The sequence below is a fragment of the Ahaetulla prasina genome, chromosome 4 (genome assembly GCF_028640845.1).
Source record: "Ahaetulla prasina isolate Xishuangbanna chromosome 4, ASM2864084v1, whole genome shotgun sequence".
NCBI classification, from domain to species: domain Eukaryota; kingdom Metazoa; phylum Chordata; class Lepidosauria; order Squamata; family Colubridae; genus Ahaetulla; species Ahaetulla prasina.
Window position 1 is genome coordinate 61399032 of NC_080542.1, and position 22256 is coordinate 61421287.

General features: G+C 41.3%; 1 protein-coding gene across 1 annotated transcript; it reads left to right on the forward strand.

The window, feature by feature from the left end:
- The first annotated feature begins 4184 nt into the window (after positions 1–4184).
- UPP1 (uridine phosphorylase 1) lies at positions 4185–20791 on the forward strand. The gene is made up of 8 exons (XM_058180472.1): positions 4185–4327; positions 4920–4988; positions 5225–5342; positions 12439–12597; positions 13814–13928; positions 14010–14219; positions 15375–15521; positions 15932–20791. The coding sequence occupies exons 2-8, from the start codon at positions 4936–4938 to the stop codon at positions 16069–16071; spliced, it is 942 nt and encodes a 313-aa protein (XP_058036455.1). The 5' UTR covers positions 4185–4327; positions 4920–4935; the 3' UTR covers positions 16072–20791.
- Positions 20792–22256: the final 1465 nt, after the last annotated feature.

Below are 22256 nucleotides of genomic sequence, written 5' to 3' on the forward strand. Positions count from 1 at the left end.
AAACTAATCCACATGACCACAGACCAGAGATATCAGTTCCAGCAATACCAGATGTCATGATTAAGTGAGGGGCACATAGATCCCTTGACTGCAGAGATGTTGGGATAGCCAGAAGTACAAGGACTGGTTATTACTATGGTATCATTTATTCAGCACAGTATGTTTGAATAGTCGCTGAATAAGTGATTATTAAATATGGATTAATTGCAATCATTCTATAATGTATTGGCAAGAGTGTAAACAGACAGACACATATTTGCATCTTTTGTGACAGTGTCTACTTTGCAAAAATGTTTGGTCAAACTTTTGAGGAAATACGAAAATCCATATAATTACATTTCAAAATGAATTACAGAATAGACAATAGAAATATTTATTTCCTACAACAAATAAATCATATAATTACATTTCAAAATTAATTACAGGATAGACAATAGAAATATTTATTTCCTACAACAAATAAATCATATTGCATAAAATGTTACACTTCTCTTCAGATGTAATGATCTGAGGAAATTAAATTGAAGAAGAGGAGGAGCCACAGGCAAGGCAACTGTCAGACAAAAGAAATCTGAGCCCAAAGCAAAAATGGAATTTGAGAAAGACTTGATTTTCCCTAGTTCTGTTTAGAATTAAAGAACGGAGAGGGGACGCATATTCATAGTTGTCAGATTTTGGTACAATCCAAAAAATAAAAATAGTTTTAGTATTCGTGTCTCTGATGTCCAAGTATGGCTTACCTTAGTATGGCCAGAATTGTTCTTATAAATCACTGGAAAATGAATGCATAATTGTCACTAGATCAATGATATTTTAGAATGGGAAATTACACTAGCAGAAGAAATTAACCCAGCAACAAAAATATTTGAAAAATGCCATAATGAAGAATAGGCATTCTTGGGAGTGGGTATATTTGGACACCATCATTTAATTACATTAATACATTTTTTCTTGATGAAATTGTCTCTGTTGGCAGAAATGTCACTTTGGATACATGTATTGTGTACACATGGCTTTGAATTCAGGTGGGACTTGGCTTAACAATTGTAATTGTGATCTAGGTTCCTAGTGGACTATCATTTAAGTATGAACCAGTAGTGTACTGCAGCTGCCAGAAAAGCAATGAAGTCCTAGACTGCATCAACAGAGGGATAGGGTCAAGGTGAGAAGTGATAATGTCAAAATACTGAGTTCAACTTCACATTCTTACTCCCTGTTCCTTGATTTCATAAAAAAATGCAATCCACTGCAATTGATGGAAGCTTGTTAAAGAGAGACCCAACCTAGAAGTTAAGAGAAATATTCTGAGGGTGAGAACAAGTAATCAGTGGAATAGCTTGTCTCCAGGAGTTGTCGGTGCTCCATAAGTGGAGATTTTCAGAAATAGATTGGACAACTATTTGACCAGAACAGAATAAGGCCTCCTACCTGGAAGACTTTCAAGGTCCCTTCCAGTCATATGATTCTATGAATTCCCTCTCTTGCACAGGAACTCTTGCAGTCTTCACATATGCTCTAAGTGCCTAGCCCTAGATAATACAATGAGGATGAAGTTTGCTGATGAACTGCCCTAGCTTACTAGCACTGCCATAGCAGAACATTAAATGTTGACATCATTATGATAACACATCCTTCCTCTAAGTCAATCTTATACTATAAGTAAGTTGCATAAAGGCAGTTCCATAATCATTTTAGTAATGCTATTGATTTTCATTTGATTGTAAGTTGCATACTATTTATGTAATTTATTTTTTCTTTGAATTATAGGAGATTCAGTATTGAAAAATGTTTTCTTGATTAGTTGATCTCTAGTGTATTTTGTGTGGTATGTGTAATTTCAAATTTTCTGATATTACCTCTTTTTAAATGAATTTTCTGGAATAACTGAAGTGACTGTCTGAATTTTTTAAACAAAGTTCACAGAAGTATACAACTTTACACATCATGTTTTTTGTTTTATCCTCATTAACAGCCTATTTCACACCTTTTAAGTTGCAAAAACAGAATAAATTATGTTCTGCAAATGTACCTTTAAACCACATCACATATTTGATACTACAAATATTTTATAATTACATAAACCTGTAATGAGATGGGTGGCAAACAAATTAAATAATAAATACTTTTATAAGAACACTTGCAATTCACCATAGTTCAGGGATATCTAATGTACATGTAAGAGATATTCTTTTGTAGAATATCTACCTTGTAGCATTTCCCCTATTTCTTTGAACAACTGATACATAAGCTTTAAAAGATTGTATAGTGTTTAATTCTCTTTCTCATGGAACTGGTGCATGATTGGTTGGGGGCTAGAGACTAAAACATTTGAAGAACAGTTGCGGGAATTGGGTATATCTAGTCTATTGAAAAGAAGGACAAGGAGTGACATGATAGCAGTGTTCCAATATACGAGGGACTGTCACAAAGAAAAGGGCATCAATCTATTTTCCAAAGCAGCAGATGGCAAGACAAGACCAATGGATGGAAATTAATCAAGGAGAAGCAATCCAGCACTAAGGAGAAATTTCCTGATGTGAGAACAATCAACCAATGGAATAACTTGCCTTCAGAACTTGTGGGTGCTTCATCACTGGAGGCTTTTAAGAAGAGATTGGACTGCCAGTTGTCTGAAATGGTAGAGGATCTCCTGCTTGAAGAGGAGGTTGGGGAAGAAGACCTCCAACATCCCTTCCATCTCTGTTATTTTGTTGGTCATCAATAAGACATTTTGGTTGCTGGTTGCTGATTTGATTCAAATACTTCTTTGAATTGGGCCAAAGTAGAACATGAGTCTCTTGTATTTTGACTCATAATAAGATTGACCTACTTCTGTTTGGGTATTGTGGGTGATTCTCTGATCTGTTATTTTATGTTATGTCATTAAAAAAATGTAGGTATGGTAGTTAAACTAACTAATAGGAGAAAGATATTTTGCTATCTGGAGCTTGATGCAGTTTAGCTTGTTGGAAGAAATGTCCATCTGGGTTCAGTTCCAAGTGGGGAAAGACACTGGAAACATAGAGACTGCTTGGAAAGATGGTTTAATGGTAGACAGGTTCACATGGTTTGAGTTCCTGAACAGAAAAAAAGGGACAAGATACTGAGCGTGCCTTGGTTTTATGCTTTTTCTGAGCTTTGGACTTCTTGGGGCACAGGAAGAATATCCTGATTGTTTGTCAGACTCCCAGGGGTTGGGGGTCTTAGCTAGCCTTGCTGGTTGATGTAATCTTCCCAGGTGCCATGTGGTGAGTTTCTGTTGCTAGATGGGTCCTATCGTGTTGCAGATGATGGCCCATTGGCAAAAGTGGGGAGAATGAGTTTCTGCCTCTGGCCCATTGACAAAGGTGGGGGGAGGCAGGGAGCTGCAGGGAGCTGCTTTGTCCTTAAAACATGTTTTTCCATTTCTCATCCAGGGAAATATAATATTCTGCCCTTTTTAATATTTTCTAAAATATTTCATTCTTCTAGGAGAGGCGTGGGTGCTAACTTCCTACAAGCTGATATTTTCGTACTGCTGTATATGATTCCACTCAATGTGGCCTTTTCACAACTATGATAGAAAGAAATAATAAGTTAGAGGATGATGTGGCAGGTTAGGCACAGAAAGCCATCACCAAAATAACTGACAGCACGGTGAACAATGGTTTTCTTAAAAAGACGAAGCAGGTCCAAATTATTATTATTTATTTTATTATTTCATTTTGTCACAATAGTATACACAAACATTGTCATAAATGAAACAACATATCATGAAGAATATATATATTTGTTTTCTGAGGTCTTTTGGTCTTCTAACCAAAGACCTACATATTTATATATATATATATATATATATATATATAGGTCTTTGGTTGTATATAAAATATGCATATAATATAAAATATGCATCAGCTATATTAATTTGATATAATGAAGGGAACAATAGGACAGGAACGGTAGGCACTTTTGTGCTCTTATGCACGCCCCTTATAGTCCTCTTAGGAATGGGGTGAAGTCAATAGTAGACAGTTTTTTACACAGCTTGCTTTCGCTTGCCTGTTAAAAGATCAGACGTCTCCTAATTGACCTGCCTAGACCGTCAGGAATAAGAATGACTAAGGAGATATGTTGTAATATTCGTTGCATCAGCGACGACATTGAATAAAGCACTTTCCAGCGAGTTCACACAGGGCACAATCACAGACGCTCTGTAACCTACTACCGCCTGTAACTTTCATCGCTTTTCCATAGGCTCAGAAACGCGTGCGCACGCGCACCTGCCCCGCTGCTCTCTGCTGGCCGGCGACCTCCTTCTTTCCTTTCACTTCTTTTTGGGCTTTCTCAGGTAAGGATGCTGAGAAGAGGGCCAGCGAAAGGGTGGGATGACCGGGCGGGCTGCTTCGTCGCGGGTCCCTTGGGGCATTTTGTAGGAAACTAAAAGGCTCTCCTTTCTACCCGCCTCACTTCCTCCCAAGCTTTCTGTTTTTGCCATTTCGGCGGCGCGAGAGAAGAGAGCGAGACCCAGCGCCCGCCACGGATGCCCATTATGATGTCGCACGGCCGCCCGCCCCGCCCAATTGATAGCGGGGGTAATCGGCCTGCTATTACGAAGCCCCGAGTCTGTCCGACTTGTAGGACTGTTTTTCTCCCGCCCTGTTCGATCCGCGCCCCACCCAAAAGAAGCCGATCCGGTCAGGAGGAACTGGCGTGGGGTAAAAACCAGGCTGGGAAAGCAACGTGCGGTATCGACACGCAGAAACCGCTGTGTTACTCAATTGTTGCATTAACTGTGACTGTGATTTTATGTGGTTTCTGGGAAAATGTGCATCGCAACGAAACGTATACCGAGTCCGTGTATTTCCAGAAACCAGTTCCTTATTTGCATAATTTGTGTAGTATTTGGTGCAACTTTCCGTTTCCATTCTTTCCCCACTCAGAATCTGAGGAAATAGAATGGCCACTAACGATGCTCTGAAGAAAAAGACAGAAGACAAGCAATGTGCAGAGTAAGAATTAAACGGAGCTTAGACACTATACCTCAAAAATGAATGGAAAGGAATAAATCTATCTATCTATCTATCTATCTATCTATCTTAGAATAAAGAAGTTGATCATACAAAGATGTATTCATGATCATATCAGTAAAATAAAAAATTTCAAGAGATATACTAATTTAGACATACTAGCCTTGTTTGAATATAGTTATTTGAGATTACAAATCTATTTAACTGTTTATTGATAGAGATGCCAGAGTTTGTGTCCCTAATCCACACCTTAAGAAAATGAAAGATGACATCTTATATCATTTTGCCCTTGGGACTGCTACTCATGATTTTCCTGCCTTATTTGGAGATGTAAAGGTAAGAAAGAAAATGGCTCTAGACCAGTGGTAGTCAACCTGGTCCATACCGCCCACTAGTGGGTGTTCCAGCTTTCATGGTGGGTGGTAGGGGTTTTGTCCATTACTGAAGCACTTTCCTTTTTTTCAATTTAATTGACTTTTTAAAAAATGTTCATTACATTATTTAAAAACATTTTCATTAGGTTTTCCTAAAATTCCCTGTGACAATTTAAATTTCTGAAAATATACTATTTGTATCGCCCGTGCATAAGGTTAGTTCACGTTACGTAAGTGAAACTAAATGGCGCTATAGTGCGACCGCAAACAAAAGAGCCTCATCCCAGAATAGCTCGCGCATCTCCCCACGAACCGGTGGACAGTTAGAAAATTTTACTACTAACAGACATACAAAAGTGGGCGGTAGGTATAAAAAAGTTGACTACTCCTGCTCTAGACAGTTAAATGAAAGCAATTGTTTTCCCTTTCCATTCTGCATTCAAGTCCTATGAGTGTCTTTCTTTTTTTCTAATGCTATTATATCAGAAATGGGTTGAGATAGTTTGCAGAATCAACTTAAAAACCAAATAACCTGGATCCAGAAAAATAGTGGTAAGGGGAGGAGGCTGATCATTCTCAACTACTCATATTTTATGTCCTACCAATCATTCTATTAAAGCAGTAGTCTCGCCAAGAGATAAAGAGAGGGGGGAAAACTTTCTCCAAGAATGCAGAGATATACAGACACCATGTTTCCATATTCAGTAGTTTAATGACTTAATCAGAGACTGGCCCTTTGTCCGAGCCCTACTATTTCTGTGGTTCTTCCTCCCCAAGTAATAAGCATGCCACTAGATGAGCAAGGTGAAGACAACGTGTGATCATCAGTAACTGGTAAACTGGAACTCCTCTTATCTCTTTAATGGCTATGCTAAATTAGCTGAATTAATCTTGGAATAATAGACATTACTTAATTTTTTAATAGGGTCTTTCACTTTCTTCCTGGAGGCCACTAGCCTCATTTCAAAATACTCTGGAAGATGTTTTAAATGATGTGCAGTCAAATAAAATGGATCCCTCATTACACGGAGTCCTCAAATTACAACTGGTCACTTGGAGACAGTTTGATGTTATGATGAATGCTTGAAAACAATTTGAAATTCCAGTTTATTTTATTTTATTTATTTTATTTTTTCACATTTATATACCGCCCTATCTCCCTAGGGACTCAGGGCGGTTCACAGGCAAATAAAAAAGATACATATAAATACAGAATAAAATATCCATTAAAAAACTTATTTGATATAGCCAAATAATTAAAAAGAACCATATATATAATAAAACCCATTAAAATCTAAATTTAAAATTTAGTCCAGTCCTGCGCAGATGAATAGATGTGTTTTAAGCTCGCGGCGGAAGGTTCGGAGGTCTGGAAGTTGACGAAGTCCTGGGGGGAGATCGTTCCAGAGGGTGGGAGCCCCCACAGAGAAGGCTCTTCCCCTGGGTGTCGCCAAACGGCACTGCCTGGCTGACGGCACCCTGAGGAGTCCCTCTCTGTGAGAGCGCACGGGTCGGTGAGAGGTATTCAGTAGCAGCAGGCGGTCCCGTAAGTAGCCCGGCCCTATGCCATGGAGTGCTTTAAAGATAGTTACCAAAACCTTGAAGCGCACCCGGAAGGCCACAGGTAGCCAGTGCAGTCTGCGCAGGAGAGGTGTCACATGGGTGCCACGAGGGGCTCCCTCTTATCACCCGCGCAGCCGCATTCTGAACTAACTGAAGCTCCGGATGCCCTTCAAGGGGAGCCCCATGTAGAGAGCATTGCAGTAATCCAGACGAGACATCACGAGGGCGTGAGTGACCGTGCATAGGGTATCCCGGTCTAGAAAGGGGCGCAACTGGCGAACCAGGCGAACCTGGTGAAAAGCTCTCCTGGAGACGGCCGTCAAATGATCTTTAAAAGACAGCCGTTCATCCAGGAGGACGCCCAAGTTGCGCACTCTTTCCATTGGGGCCAATGACTCACCCCCAACAGTCAGCCGCGGACTCAGCTGATTGTACCGGGATGCCGGCATCCACAGCCACTCTGTCTTGGAGGGATTGAGCTTGAGCCTGTTTCTCCCCATCCAGACCCGTACGGCCTCCAGACACCAGGACAGCACTTCGATAGCTTCGTTGGGGTGGCCCGGTGTGGAAAAGTACAGCTGAGTGTCATCAGCGTACAGCTGGTACCTCACACCGAAGCCACTGATGATCTCACCCAGCGGCTTCATATAGATGTTGAACAGGAGGGGCGAGAGAATCGACCCCTGCGGCACCCCACAAGTGAGGCGCCTCGGAGCCGACCTCTGCCCTCCTGTCAACACTGTCTGCGACCGATCGGAGAGATAGGAGGAGAACCACCGATAAACGGTGCCTCCCACTCCCAATCCCTCCAACCGGTGCAGCAGGATACCATGGTCGATGGTATCAAAAGCCGCTGAGAGGTCTAATAGGACCAGGGCAGAGGAACAACCCCTATCCCTGGCCCTCCAGAGATCATCCACCAACGCGACCAAAGCCGTCTCAGTGCTGTATCCGGGCCGGAAACCGGACTGGAACGGGTCTAGATAGACAGTTTCATCCAGGTGCTGGGGAAACTGACATGCCACCACACTCTCTACAACCTTTGCCGCGAAGCGAAGGTTGGAGACCGGACGATAATTACCTAAAACAACCGGGTCCAGGGAAGGCTTCTTGAGGAGGGGCCTCCCACCGCCTCTTTCAAGACGGCCGGAAAGACTCCCTCCAACAAGGAAGCACCCGTAATCGCCTGGAGCCAGCCTCGTGTCACCTCCTGAGTGGCCAGTACCAACCAGGAGGGGGACGGGTCCAGTAAACACGTGGTGGCATTCAACCTACCCAGCAACCTGTCCATGTCCTCGGGAGCCACAGGGTCACCAAGACCGCCCTCAGACGCCCCATCTGGATTCCCGCAATTTTGGTCCAGACCGTCCCGAAGCTGAACGATTTTATCGTATAGATAACCGTTAAACTCCTCAGCACGTCCCTGCAACGGGTCATCTCGCTCCCCCTGGTGAAGGAGGGAACGAGTCACCCGAAACAGGGCGGCCGGGCGGTTATCTGCCGACGCAATGAGGGACGAGACGTAGCAACGTCTCGCTTCCCTCAATGCCACAAGGTAGGTCCTATTATAGGACCTAACTTGTGTCCGATCAGCCTCTGAACGACTGGACCTCCACGAACTCTCTAGGCGTCTTCTCCGGCGTTTCATCCCCCTCAGCTCCTCGGAGAACCAAGGAGCCGGTTGGGATCTACGCCGGGTCAGAGGCCGCAAAGGCACGACGCGGTCTAAAGCCCCAGCCGCGGCCCGTTCCCAGGCCGCGACTAGTTCCTCAGCCGTGCCGTGGGCCAGACCCTCAGGAAATGGCCCAAGCTCCGTCTGGAACCTCTCCGGATCCATCAGGCGCCTGGGACGGAACCAACGTATTGGTTCCGTCTCCCTGGGGCGGTGAGTAGCGGTCAGAAAGTCTAGGCGAAGGAGAGAGTGATCTGACCATGACAAAGGTTCAGTGACTACATCCCTCAAGTCCAGATCCTTCAACCACTGACCAGAGATAAAAATCAAGTCCAGCGTGCCGCCCCCAGTGTGAGTAGGGCCATCGACTACTTGGGTCAGGTCCAAGGCCATCATGGAAGCCATGAACTCCCGAGCTGCTGTCGATGATGTGCCGGAAGATGGCAAGTTGAAGTCCCCCATGACTATAAGTCTGGGGGTCTCCACTGCCACCCCAGCCAGCACCTCCAGGAGCTCGGGCAGGGCAGCTGTCACGTAGCAAGGAGCCAGGTACGCGACAAACAAGCCCATCTGACACCTATGACCCCACCTCACAAAGAGGGATTCACACCCGGCAATCTGAGGTACAGTGGTCTCCCTCGGCTCTAGACTCTCTCTAATAACCGATACGATCCCCCCCTTCCGCCATATCTGCCCCTCCCACTTACCGTGCAAATAGAACCACCCTCACAAAATGGAATGCACTCCCCCCCCATAACCTCCGAACCCATTAAATAACCGCCGCGAGCACGCGCAGGAACTGGTTTCCCTCCCGACAGGCTACCCCCAGCACCCGTCCTAACCCTCCCACCCCTTAAAAATGCCCTATCTAAAAAACCCCAAAGGCTCCTCCTCTTCGCATGCCACCTCTGTGGGTCCCAAGACCCGTCATTGAGGCCGGCCCTTGGTAACGAAGCGGGCCATTCCTGCGAGGCGGGGGCACCTCGCAGGCACAAGAGTTCACAAGACGAATAGCGCATAATGACTGAAGATAACAGCTAGAAAAGTAAAAATCGGCGATAAAAGGCTCCATCTCCGAATGGCTGAGATGTTAAAATATGATGATAATCCAGAATGAGGACGGGTATAGAATGGAAAACAAGAGGACAGTCTAGATGGTAATCTGTCCAATCCTCGTCCAAACATCATGGAACAGGGGGTGGGGGTGCTTCGGTCGCGAACTAAGTCCTCCTCTGTCCCCAAACAAGTCTCCCACGTAGTCCCAAATTAGTCCAAACAGGACCAACAACAGCCATAAAGATCCCAAAAGGCCGGGAAGGGACATAGATGGTACTGCAACAGTCATGGGATGACTAGATGGGGACAAATCGGGAATGTCTCCGTTGCCTCCCCGCAGTCCTCCAACATCCGCATCCAGACATGACCAGAAGATATTGTCCAGGGGGTCACCTCCATCTCCATCACCCCCCTCATAAATCCTAACCATTCTGGGGGCCAGTTCTCTCCAAACCTCTCCCTCCAAGAGGCCAGGCCTATCCAAAGGGTTGAACCTCTCCGAGAGGCCGGAGGCTGTGAAGGACGCCAAGATTGAATATGGCAGCAGGGAAAAAAGCCGGAAAAGCCAAGACATCGTGACAGGTGGAACGGGTGAAGACATCGTGGCAGATGGAACAGGTGGAACAAATGAAAACATCCCCACTACAATCCAGGTCGACCAAAACGTAGCAAAAAGAATGAAGGAGCAAACCGAAGACCAGGCCGAAAATCGGCCGAAACGACCGGCCGGAAAAAGCTGACTCATCACCCCACCTCCGGGCCTGAAGAACATGGCCGCCGCCATCCACCGCTCGCCTTCCCGGTCCCGTTCTCAGCAGCCACGGGTGCTAAAAGGTCCAAAGACCTCTCCCACGGCTGCCCAAAAGATGATCCTCCAGACCGGGAAAGGCAGGCAGCTAGGCGGACGGCCCAGGCCTCGCCATCCACGGGGAGCCAATTAAGCGCCGGAGCTCAATCTTCAGCGCAGCGCCATCTTGTGCATGCGCAGAGCCGTATAAGTTGCTGCAGAGTTGCTGCAGTATTCCTGGGATCACATGAACAACATTTGGATGTTTGGCAATTAATCCACCCTTATGACTGACCACAGAGATACTGCACCTATCTCCCCCACATCATATTCCCACTAGCTCCCCACAGCCCTTAGGCTGATTCCCATTCTATTGTGTCACACTCTCTCCTTCCTGTTGCCCATTATCAATCAGACTTACCTTTTATTATAGATCTTCTGGAAGCAGCTGCTGCACTGTACAGGCTTCATACACAGTGAATATGAATTCATATGCAATAAATTACAGCTCCCAAATTTGGTGCTTAATTCCAGGATGGAGCCACATGGCTTCCACTGTGTAGGAAGGCCATGCGGCATAATGGCTGCTTGTGGAAGAAAAGTGACTGATCAGTCACCCAAAGACTGCAGCGACCATTAAGAGGTCAGAAGCACAGCAAGGATGCTTCAGTGGGTGCACGACGCCTTGGGAGACCTAGGGCAAGCTATATGTGAGCTGAGGTGCTGCTGCTGTGTGAACCTGTGCCTGTTTCTAGACCTCCTAAGGCATGGGTCCTTAAACTATGGCCCTTGGGCTGCATGTATCCCACCGAAGCCATTAATCCAGCCTGTGCAGGACCATGAGGCTGCCCCGCCCACATCGACCTGCCCATCCTCCAGCCAAGCACAGGACTTGCCTTCATGAGCCCCGCAGGCTGGAACTAAAAGGTAAGGCCAACAATTTTTGCCTACAGAATGCTGCTAGAGGTGGGGGAGGTGAAATGGGGCGCACAGATGCCACAGGAGGCAAAGAACAGATGAAAACGGCCCTTTTTTTGGCCAAAAAAAATGTCCTGTTTTTGGCCTGCAGAATGCTGCTGGAGGTGGGGTCCTCAAACGTTTTAAACAGAGAGGTGAAAAACAGGAAGTTTTTGCCCATTTTTTTGCCTCCCGAGGCATCTGTGCACCCTATTTTTCACCTCCCACCTCCAGCAGCATTCTCCAGGCCAAAAACAGGCTGATTTTTGGCCCAAAAAGGGCCGTTTTCACCCGTTTTTTGCCTCCTGTGGCATCTGTGCACCCCATTTTTTACCTCCCCCATCTCCAGCAGTATTCTGCAGGCCAAAAATGGCCAATTTTTTGGCCAAAAAATGGGCTGTTTTTGCCCGTTTTTTTGCTTTCTGGGGTGTCTATGTGCCCCTTTTTTTATCTCCCCCACCTCAGCAGCATTCTGCAGGCAAAAATTGTTGGCCTTACCTTTCAGTTCCAGCCTGTGGGGCTCATGAAGTTAAGTCCTGCACTCCACTGGAGGATGGGGGGCAATGTGGGCAGGGCAGCCTCGTGATCCCAATTAATGGCTTCGGTGGGCCGCATGCAGCCCATGGGCTGTAGTTTGAGGACACATGTTCTAGAATCTAAAAAAAATGACTAAATACCACTTTAAAGGTTTAAAACATTGGAAGGCATCTCCTAATGGGAAGATCAAAAATTTAGCTTAGGTATGAAAACTCGCTGGGTGATTTGGGACCTATCACTCTCTCTTAGCCCAACTTACTTCACAAGCTGTTGTGAGGAAATTAAGGGAATGAAGGAATATTGCCACCTTGAGTTATAAGATTAATAAAGGAAGGATTTGAACACATTAATAATGCTGCATAGTGGGGCAACATCTAGAAATCATTTTAGTTCAAGTAGTTGTCGAAACCATCATTTTTAATATTAATGCACATTGAAAGGGTACATTTTTCTAAGAATGCATTTTATTTATTTAATTCTGCTTAGTTTGTATGTGTTGGAGGAAGTCCTTCACGGATGAAAACTTTTATTACCTACATTGCTGAACTGCTGGGTATTGGTAATCCTGGTTATGACTATCCCAATATATGTGCTGGAACAGATCGGTATGCAATGTACAAAGCGGGACCTGTACTGTCAGTCAGCGTAAGTATAGTATAGTATATATTTTAAAAACAAAATATATATGGAAAAATATATGAAAAAAGATACATAAGTCTGTGACTTTAAACATTTACTTTTATTTGGGCTAATTAGAATGTTTCATATAACATTCTATGTAAGCTTTATATGTATATGTAAGCTTTTACATTCTCCAACATTCTTCCTTGAGTGAGGGCATTAACTTTTTAAAAAGAGTCTATTTTTAAATGAGTTTAATATTTTCAACTTAATAATCAGTCACTAATATGTCTAACAACGAATATGTACAATGACTATATACCCCGAAGGAAGGCCTGAAAATTGAAAGTCTCTGCCTTTTTTTTTCTGAGAGTAGAAAATGCTGTTGAAAATAAATGAATGAATAGAACATGCAAAAATATAGATATTTTTGGACACAATATAATTACAGAAAAAGAAAAATTTTTGGATTGCAGACAAGTTTTTTAACTAATCCATTGAAATGTTGATACGGTTTGGAGATAAATTATGTTCCAAGAAATAGATAAAAGAAGGAACAGAGATAAAAGAACTGGTTGATGTCTGGGAGAGGCAAACAGTGTTCTATCCAATGTTGGTTTCAGAAAAACATAGAGTTGGAAGGGACCCAAGAGGTCTTTTAGTCCAACCTCCTGGTCAAGCAGGACACCATATACCAGGGGTCCCTAACCCCTGGTCCATGGACTGGCACCGGCCTACAGCATGCCAGAAACTGGGCTGCACAAACAAGTGAACTCCATCCGCAGTATGCAGACAGCACACGAAACCGCACTTCTTCCAGTCCACAGAAAACCCTTTCTCCATGGAACTAGTCCCTGGTGCCCAAAAGGTTGGGGGCCGCTGCCCTATATTATGAGAACAGGAAAAGCAAGGATATCCAAGCCGGTGAGTGGCTATGTCCATCAAATCACTTGTCAAAAAGTTCAAATCTAGCACACCTTTCAGGTAAACCCAAAGCCACTCAGCTTGCAAGCCCTTCAGCCAATGTCAGATGAGAAGGCTGAGAACCCTGCTTTACAATACTGACTAGAGTGCTTTGTTACGAGGTTCAGGATAAATATATTTACTCCTCTGTAAATATGCATACTCATCCATACATAAACAGAACATATGAAATGATAAATAAATATTCATAGTATTCTTATATTTAAAAATAAAAATTTAAAATAAAAATTTAAAAATATTCATTTTTAAATTTCAGCATGGAATGGGGATCCCTTCAATTGCTATCATGTTGCATGAACTCATCAAGCTGCTGTATCATGCCAAATGCTGCAATGTAACCATTATTCGTATTGGCACATCTGGTGGAATAGGTATTTTTATTGTTATTTCTTTAAAGTAAACATGTGATTGATTTATATTATCATCAAATACAAATTATATTTATAATGTAGGTTTGACACCAGGCTCCGTGGTGATCACAAAGCAAGCTGTAGATGCTACCTTCAAGCCACAGTTCGAACAGATTATTTTGGGGAAGTCTGTCATTCGCAGTACATACTTAGATGAAAAATTAGCTGAAGATCTTATGCAGTGTGCTAAGGAACTGGATCAATTCAACACAGTTATTGGAAACACATTGTGCACTCTGGATTTCTATGAAGGTAACACTCGTTGAATACTACCTTGTACATAGCAAACAAAATTTCAATTTGAATAAGCAGATGATGAAGTAAAACATGCCTTTCTTAACATTAAATAAGAAATAAACAAGCATGAAGAAAAATGCATAGGTAAACTCCAGATGTAATTGAATGCTTTTGCATAAAAAATGGAAAAAGACTTGGAGCCTACCTAATTTTTTTTTTTTTTATTTTGGAATTTCATCCAACTGTATTCTAAAGTCCAAAAGTTGTTTACGTTGGTTCTGATCAGGTGATCCTTTTTTAACCTATTTAAACATTCGTTATTTTTAATTTTCTATTTTGACGATAGGTAAGACAGTGCATTGCTTGAATTTAAAATGACTTCTTTTCTTAATTGCATGGATGACACAAGTTCAACATTTGAACTATAGGCATGTATCATGTACCACATTGTGACCTGCACCAAACTAATAATTATTAAGGTATTTTAAGATCATGTGAGGTCATGATATGAATTATAGTTCAGTTATACAATCCAAACCACCCAAATTGAACAGTATAACGCATTAGAGAAATTTTCCCAACTTTCCTTCTTCCATTGGAGATTAAGCACTAATTATTGTGACAGCATCTGATTGAAGCAGAAAAGCAGGAAAAAATAGAAAATGCATGAGGGAGGGAGGAGGGGGAGGAAGGAAAGAAGTTTTGTGAATGCAGAAGTCAGCAAGGAGCTCTTTATTATGTTCATTGGTCTAAAAGTAGCACAGAAAGCTAAGTCAAAAAATAAATCGTGGGTTAAAGAATAAATCCAGAGAAAACCAAGTGTAAAATTATTCAGGAAAAGGGCAGAAATTGCGACTTAATGTGAATGTGTGAACAAAAAATAGCTTTCCAGAACTACCAAATATGCTTTGTTTAGATTTACTGTAACTTAAAAGTCACTAGAATACATAGATATCTGTTCATAATATATATACAAATCATATCTCCAACTTCAATCTTCCTGGCTAAATCATTCCAGGTACATTTATTATCTTGATCTCACCTGTTTCCCTTTGCAATTTATGCCCCCTTTTCCAGGTGAATCTTTAGTGGACCTGTAGTCACTTATCCAGGTTCTTACTGCAGAGATGTATACTTTTAAAATTTTAATGACATGTCGTGCATTTGTAGGTCAAGCTCGCCTTGATGGTGCCATCTGCACATATACTGAAGAAGAGAAATTGCAATATTTGAAGGAAGCTCACAAGACTGGAGTAAGAAATATTGAGATGGAATCTTCTGTTTTTGCAGCTATGTGCAATCTTAGTGGCCTCAAAGGTATGTATATAATGTTATTTAATCCACTAGCTTTAATTTTAACATACTGAAGAATTTTTAATTTAAGTAGAAGTAATCGAATAATGGTAATACTGGTATCTCAAGATAGGAGATGACCAGTGCCAGGGAAGATAATCTGATTTAGTATTGCTTTCCAGCTTCCCATGTTCTGTCACAAGACCTGCTAACGTACTATGGCTTATTCTTATCCCTATTGTCAAATGAATTTCATATTCCTTAAGTGGTTTCTCCCCAATAGAAAGTAATAAAATAAAATTTTAATTCAAAATAAAGTAACATTTTTTCACAGTAAATGTGGGTGATGATGATTATTTTATATATTATTAAATTACTATTTTTCAATAATTTTGAGGAGAAAATAACATTGATATTGTTTTGTAAATGTTAAGGTGCTGTAGTATGTGTAACATTGCTGAACCGACTTGAAGGCGATCAGATCTCTACACCTCATGATGTTTTGAAGGAGTATCAGACAAGACCACAGAAGCTGGTGGGACAGCTGATTAAAAATCATCTTGGAAAAAAGTGACTTTCTATACTATATATTTCTAGGAACCTTTCCTTTTACTTGAATTCTTGTTAAAAATGTTTCCTCAGGAGCATAATTTACAATCTTATGTACACTTCTCCTTTAAAAGAATTGAACTATTTTTGATTATATGTACCGGTATATACTATGTATGTAGTCATGCATGCATGTATGTACATACACATGTACATACCTCAATTAACAGCACTTTATTATATTTTGTGTATGTGTATATACACACATATACGTACATATAGATACATAGATACATACAGTACATACATATACACACACACATACATACACATAGATATACATACACTGCTGTTAAGTACATTAGAAAATGTTTTAATTAACATTATTTTCCAAGATAAAATCTATTATTAAGAGCCATGATGGCCCAGTAGTTAGAATGCAGTACTGCTGGATACTTCTGCTGACTGCCGGCTGCCAGTTCAAGGTTGACTCCCAACCTCCCATCCTTCTGAGGTCAGTAAGATGAGGGCCCAAATTGTTGGGAGCAATATGCTGACTCTGTAAACTGCTTAGAGAGGGTTGTAAAGGAGTAGTCACCAACTGGTGGTCCATGGACCATTGGTGATCCGTGAGAAAATTTTGGTGGTCCGCAGAAAAATTATTTGCATTTTTATATTGCATTAAATGCTATTTATCTTTTTTAAAAAATCATATTAGTGGTCTGCGGGATTTAAAATTATGAATTTAGTAGTCCCTGAGGTCCGAAAGGTTGGTGACCCCTGCTGTAAAGCACTGTGAAGCGGTATAGAAGTCTAGGTGCTACTGCCATTAACACAAAGTTATAGTGCAGTGATAGCTAACCTTTTTTTTCTCGAGTGCCAAAAGCGTGCGTGCCTACACCCATAATGCAACGCCCCCCACGCACACTGTGACTGCGCATGCGCAACCCCCATGCTGCCAGCCCCGTACAGGCACATGCAACCTCCTCAAACTCCCCCACGCTCCATTTTGGGCTTAGCAGGCCTCCCGGAAACCTCCAGAGGCCAGAAACAGCCAGTAAGCCCATTTTTTGCCCTCCGGAGGCTGGAAACGGTCAGTTTCTGGACTTCCAGGAGATTTGTTTTTCGCCCTCTACAGACTCCAGAGGCATTCTTGGAGCCTCCGGGAGGGCAAAAGTGGCCTCCCTTAGAGGCCCTCCAGAGACCGCAAACAGCCTCTTTCCAGACTTCCGGTAGGCCTGTTTTTCGCCCTCCCAGAGCCTCTGCACAGGCCCTGTACTTATCTGTCATCCAAAACAGGCTGCGTGAAGATGCCGGGGGGGGGATGGGCAGCATGGGCACGCACGCACATCTCCCACATGCAGGGCAGACCCAAAAATCAGCTGTCCAGCAGGAGGTGTGTGCGCATGCGTGATGGAGCTGACTTTGGGCAACAGCTCACGTGCCAGCAAAAATGGATCTGCGTGCCACCTGTGGCAGGCGTGCCATAAGTTCACCATCACTGTTCTAGTTCTACTTAAAATGTATGCCCAAAATATTAGGTAAATTAAGCTTGGAAGCTGACAAGTTTTATTAAATCCATGATAGTCATTAATTCATTATTTTTTTAATGACTTGTAGTCTTAAGAATGTAAACTTTTTCATACTTATTTGGGTATGGGATTGCATAAGATTATGCCTTGTAGGTCCTTCCTTTTTTATTTTTCAAGTCCTAAAAATAAGAAATTGATTTCAGATTTTGTTATGTAGTTAAGAGAAGACTAGTGATTGCAAGACTGATATTCAAATAGATGTTCAACTTTAACCCACTGTAGAATAGACCATACATTGCCATTTTGAAATACTGCGCTTTTACCTTGGACTTGGTGACTGCTTTAGGACTAGATGTCATCCTATGTCCACTGAATTAGTTTTACCACATTGTTTTTAGACTAAAAGTAAAGGAAATGCTATAACTTTGCAATAAATTCTCAAAGAAAACATTGAACATAAATGTTATACTGGAGATATGCATCACAGTAACTGTGCAGGAACAGTCTTCTATCTGATTGGATAATTATGAAGAATATACTTATGCTTACTCTGTATATGAAATATATAAAAACTCTTCAATGTATAAAATATATGACAAAAAGGAAAAGTCTGCAAAGTTGGATCTTTTATAAATTTGAATAATGAAGCTCTATTCCTTGTGTTTTTGCTAGCCAGATAGAGAAAAGTGATGAGTAAGAAAACATACATTATAACTCAGAATGCTCATAGCAAGCATTGACTGGTATGAATCTAATTCAAACATTCCATTTATAAGTCGGTTTACAATTACTTACTTTAAAAATATATTTTTTTTAAAAAAAAGGTGTTTCAAAATTAAGAAGTTCCATTTGCATTTGAAGTTACTGCCTGTCTGCAGTTTGGTCCTTGGTGTTCTGAGCTTGCTTGTTTTCTTGCAGATGTTTCATTACCCAAATTAGATAACATCATCAGTGCTAGTAAGGAGAGAGGTTTGCTCTCAGTTTATATTCTAGTAGGTTGCTCTGTCTTCGAGGTTCTTTGGTTGGGCTGTTTACTCTTGGCTTGTTTGGTAGTTCCTTTATTGGGGTATTGTTTACTTGATTGTTGGTCTAAGGTTAATCTTGGAGTTAAATTACACATATCTAGGTGCTTTGATGTTTTTGTTTCCTTTTTGGAATGTTTTTTCCTGTATTGTATATAAATATTGTTTATATCTACTTGCACTGGTAGCCAGGGTGGATTTGATTTAAATCAAGTCAATTTTAAATCATGATTTAAATCACTAGTAAAAAGGCTCGAGTTGATTTAAATCATAATTTTTAAAGAGCAACTATCATCTCTGTCCTGCAGCGGCTCCTCCTCTGACCCGCTGTTGACTGATCGACAGTCCCATTCACTTTAATGGGATGGCTGGTGCTACAGCAGTGACACAAGGTGACGGATGTGGCGGGCAGCAGTGGGTGGATACCCGCTAACGGGCACTGCCATGATGGATCTGAAATGACAGGTGCTCTTTAAATGTAAGGATTCATTCTTGCTGGTAGTTAGTTTATTATTATTATTGTTTTTAAAAATGTTTCCTATTTAGCTTGCAGAGCTTGGATTCATTGAGTTTAACAAAAATGTAAATATTGCAGAATATACAGTCTCATGCTACATTTCTTGCTGAAAAAAACTAAATTTTAATATATCTTAAATAGAAAACTTAAATAGAAAATAGATTGATTTTTAATCCAAAAGCATTTTATTAAAATAAATTTAATAAAAATTTTAAAAAATGATTTACATTTTTTTAAATCTGATTTTTTAAAAAAATCATTGATTTTTATGCACCCTATTGGTGGCTAATTTGTTGGAGTGTCAGGCTTCTAGAAATTCCCTAGCATTTTTGGATTTGGCTTGATCTGGGATGGTCACAATTTCCCAATTGAAACTATGGTTAAGTCTGTCCATATGTTGTGAAATTAAAGAATTTTCATGTCTTCTTACATGGCATTCATAGACACATTCTGCCAGTCTTCTGCCTGTTTTTCCTATATAATGGCTGTTGTAGTCATTACACTGTATGTTGTAGATGATTCCTGTTTTTTCCTTCTGGAGTTACTGGGTCTTTTGGTTTACTTAGAATATTTTGAAGAGTTTTAGCTGGCTTGTGTGCTACTCTGATTTCATGTAATTGTAATAATCTGTTGGTGGTTTCTAAGATATTTTTGATGTATGGCAGTTTATTCATTTAATTAGGATTTTCAGGAAGGATGGCAAGCTGTTTTATTCTTCTCTAGTAAACTGAAGATGTTGATGGTTCTATGGATGTTCTCTAATTGATCCTTTTTTATTATAGCAAAGGTGTCCTATGCATATCTGATTCATATTTTGGGTTGTATTTATGGAAGTGGTATGGCTTCTAGATGTTGCATAATGATCTCTGCTATAAGTTCCGAATACGGTGATCCCATAGGTATATTTTTAACTTATTGATAATTTTATCCATCAAGTTGGAAGTATGTGGTTAGGCAGAGGTTTATGAGATCTAATATTTACATATATGATCATAGATTCTTTGGATAAGTCCAGATCTATGAATGTGAACAGCGTTGTGTCATCAAATGAAAACATGATTTCAAGTAAATCAAGTAAACAATACCCCAATCAAGGAACTGTCAAAGAAGCCAACAGTAAACAGTCAATAAACAGTAAACAGCCCAACTAAAGATCACCCTAAGATCACCCCCACCAACACTGATAAGGAAAGCCACTAGAATGTAAACTGACAGCAGAACCCTCTCCTTACTTGTATTGATTATGTTACCTAGTTAGGATAATGAAATGTCTGTAAGAAAATAACCAAGCTCAGAGAACACCAAGGATTCCTCATTTCAACCCTGAGCTACAAGTATTTTCCTTTATTGGAAATTAAATACATAATTTTAACTAATGCAAATATTGGCCCAATTTATTTTCTTGCAAAATCCAACTCTACAAAAGTTTTCAAGAGATTGGTCTGGTATAGCTTGATTTTAGATTTAAATACCAGAGAAAATTTAATTTATTTCTTTATGACTTTTACTGTAATGATCTTTTTACAATGGTATTTAATTTCCTGTTGTTCTATTGCTTGAACTTTATTTTTATGTTATGATTTAGGCAGGTCTAAGAACTGTGGTTGAAAGTAACAAATACATGTTTTAAATAAATAGATGTTTTAGAAAGCTGAATGTATTGACCATTCCATATTTCTTTTCTAACTCAAACATGATATTTTTTTTCTGGACAGGTTTAACATCCAGGTAAAAACTTTTAAGTATAGGTTTATATCCACCCTTTATTAATCAACCACAAATGTTAATGGGAATTTCCGAAACAATTTAGAAAATTTAGTGCAATATACTGGGATAATAAATTCTACAAATCGATTAAATGCCCTGTTAGTTTAAAGTTTTCATCTATCTGTTCCACTAAAACTTTCAGTTTTAAACTCTAAGAAACACCATTTCCATATTATGATACTTTATAATACTTATAATTTAACATAATACTATTATGTTAAAACATCCTACTTCAGCGGTGACCAACTGGTGGTCCATGAGAAAAGTTTGGTGGTCCGCAGAAAAATTATTTGCATTTTTTATATTGCACTAAATCGGGAGCCCTCAAGGTATGGCACCTGGGACGGATACATGCAATGAACGTTTGGGTTGCTGCAGAGAGTCTCCCCCTTCAGGATCTTTTTGTGTGGGTCGGGGGGGGGGGGAGAAATTCCATCTTGGGGTCTGCTTCAGCCTCCTGGTGTGGGGCTTTGGATGAAGGCTGGAGGGAAGTGCCATGGGTGGCGAACAGCCAGAGGGCCTTGTTCCAGTGGGATTGCATCATGGCCTGGAACTGGCTGACCACTGAACCTCCAGGTGCCGGTACCTGGCCTTGCCCTTCTGCAGGTCTTCCCTTTGCTTGGAAAGCCTATGTTCCTAGTCCTCAGTGAGCTGCTTCTGCTGAGCCTCCTTCTCTGTCAGATCCAATTTGAACTGAGCTGTTTTGCCAACTCTTTCTCGTGGTGGCTGCTTAGCTCCAACAACTGCTTCCTATTGGGGCCCAAGGAGCCTGGATGGGGAGGTGAGGAAGGGCTGGGAGGGGAGGGATAAGTAAAGGCTGGCAAGGTGCCCCTTGCTGTGAATGACATTGAGTTGGCCACGCCCACTCAGTCACAAGACGACCTAACCACAACCACCCAGTCAGTCATTAGGCAGATCATATTAGTGGTCTGCGGAATTTAAAATTATGAATTTGGTGGTCCCTGAGGTCCGAAAGGTTGGGGAACCTCTGTCCTACTTAATACAAGGTAACACATGGATGCTTTCATAAATGGAAAAAATATTTTGTCAGTTTTTCTTTTCCCACAGAACATCTTACTTCTAAGAAACAGACCTGGGGTATCTAAAATAGTGCTCAACAATTTTTGTATAGTTTCAACAACTTTGATATAATACTCAACAACTTTGGTTTAGCATTCATATTGTGACTTGCCATGACATCAGATGTAATCAATATGCCCCTCCCCAACAACACATTGAGATAGATGGGGCCAAGAGAGAGGGACTCTCCAAAATAATGCAGTGAATGTCGGTAGTAATGGATGTTATTCATCCCAGGCCTAGATGAGAAAGCAAGTTAGTCAGTCTGCAAAGGTCAGTGTCCTCCCTTCTC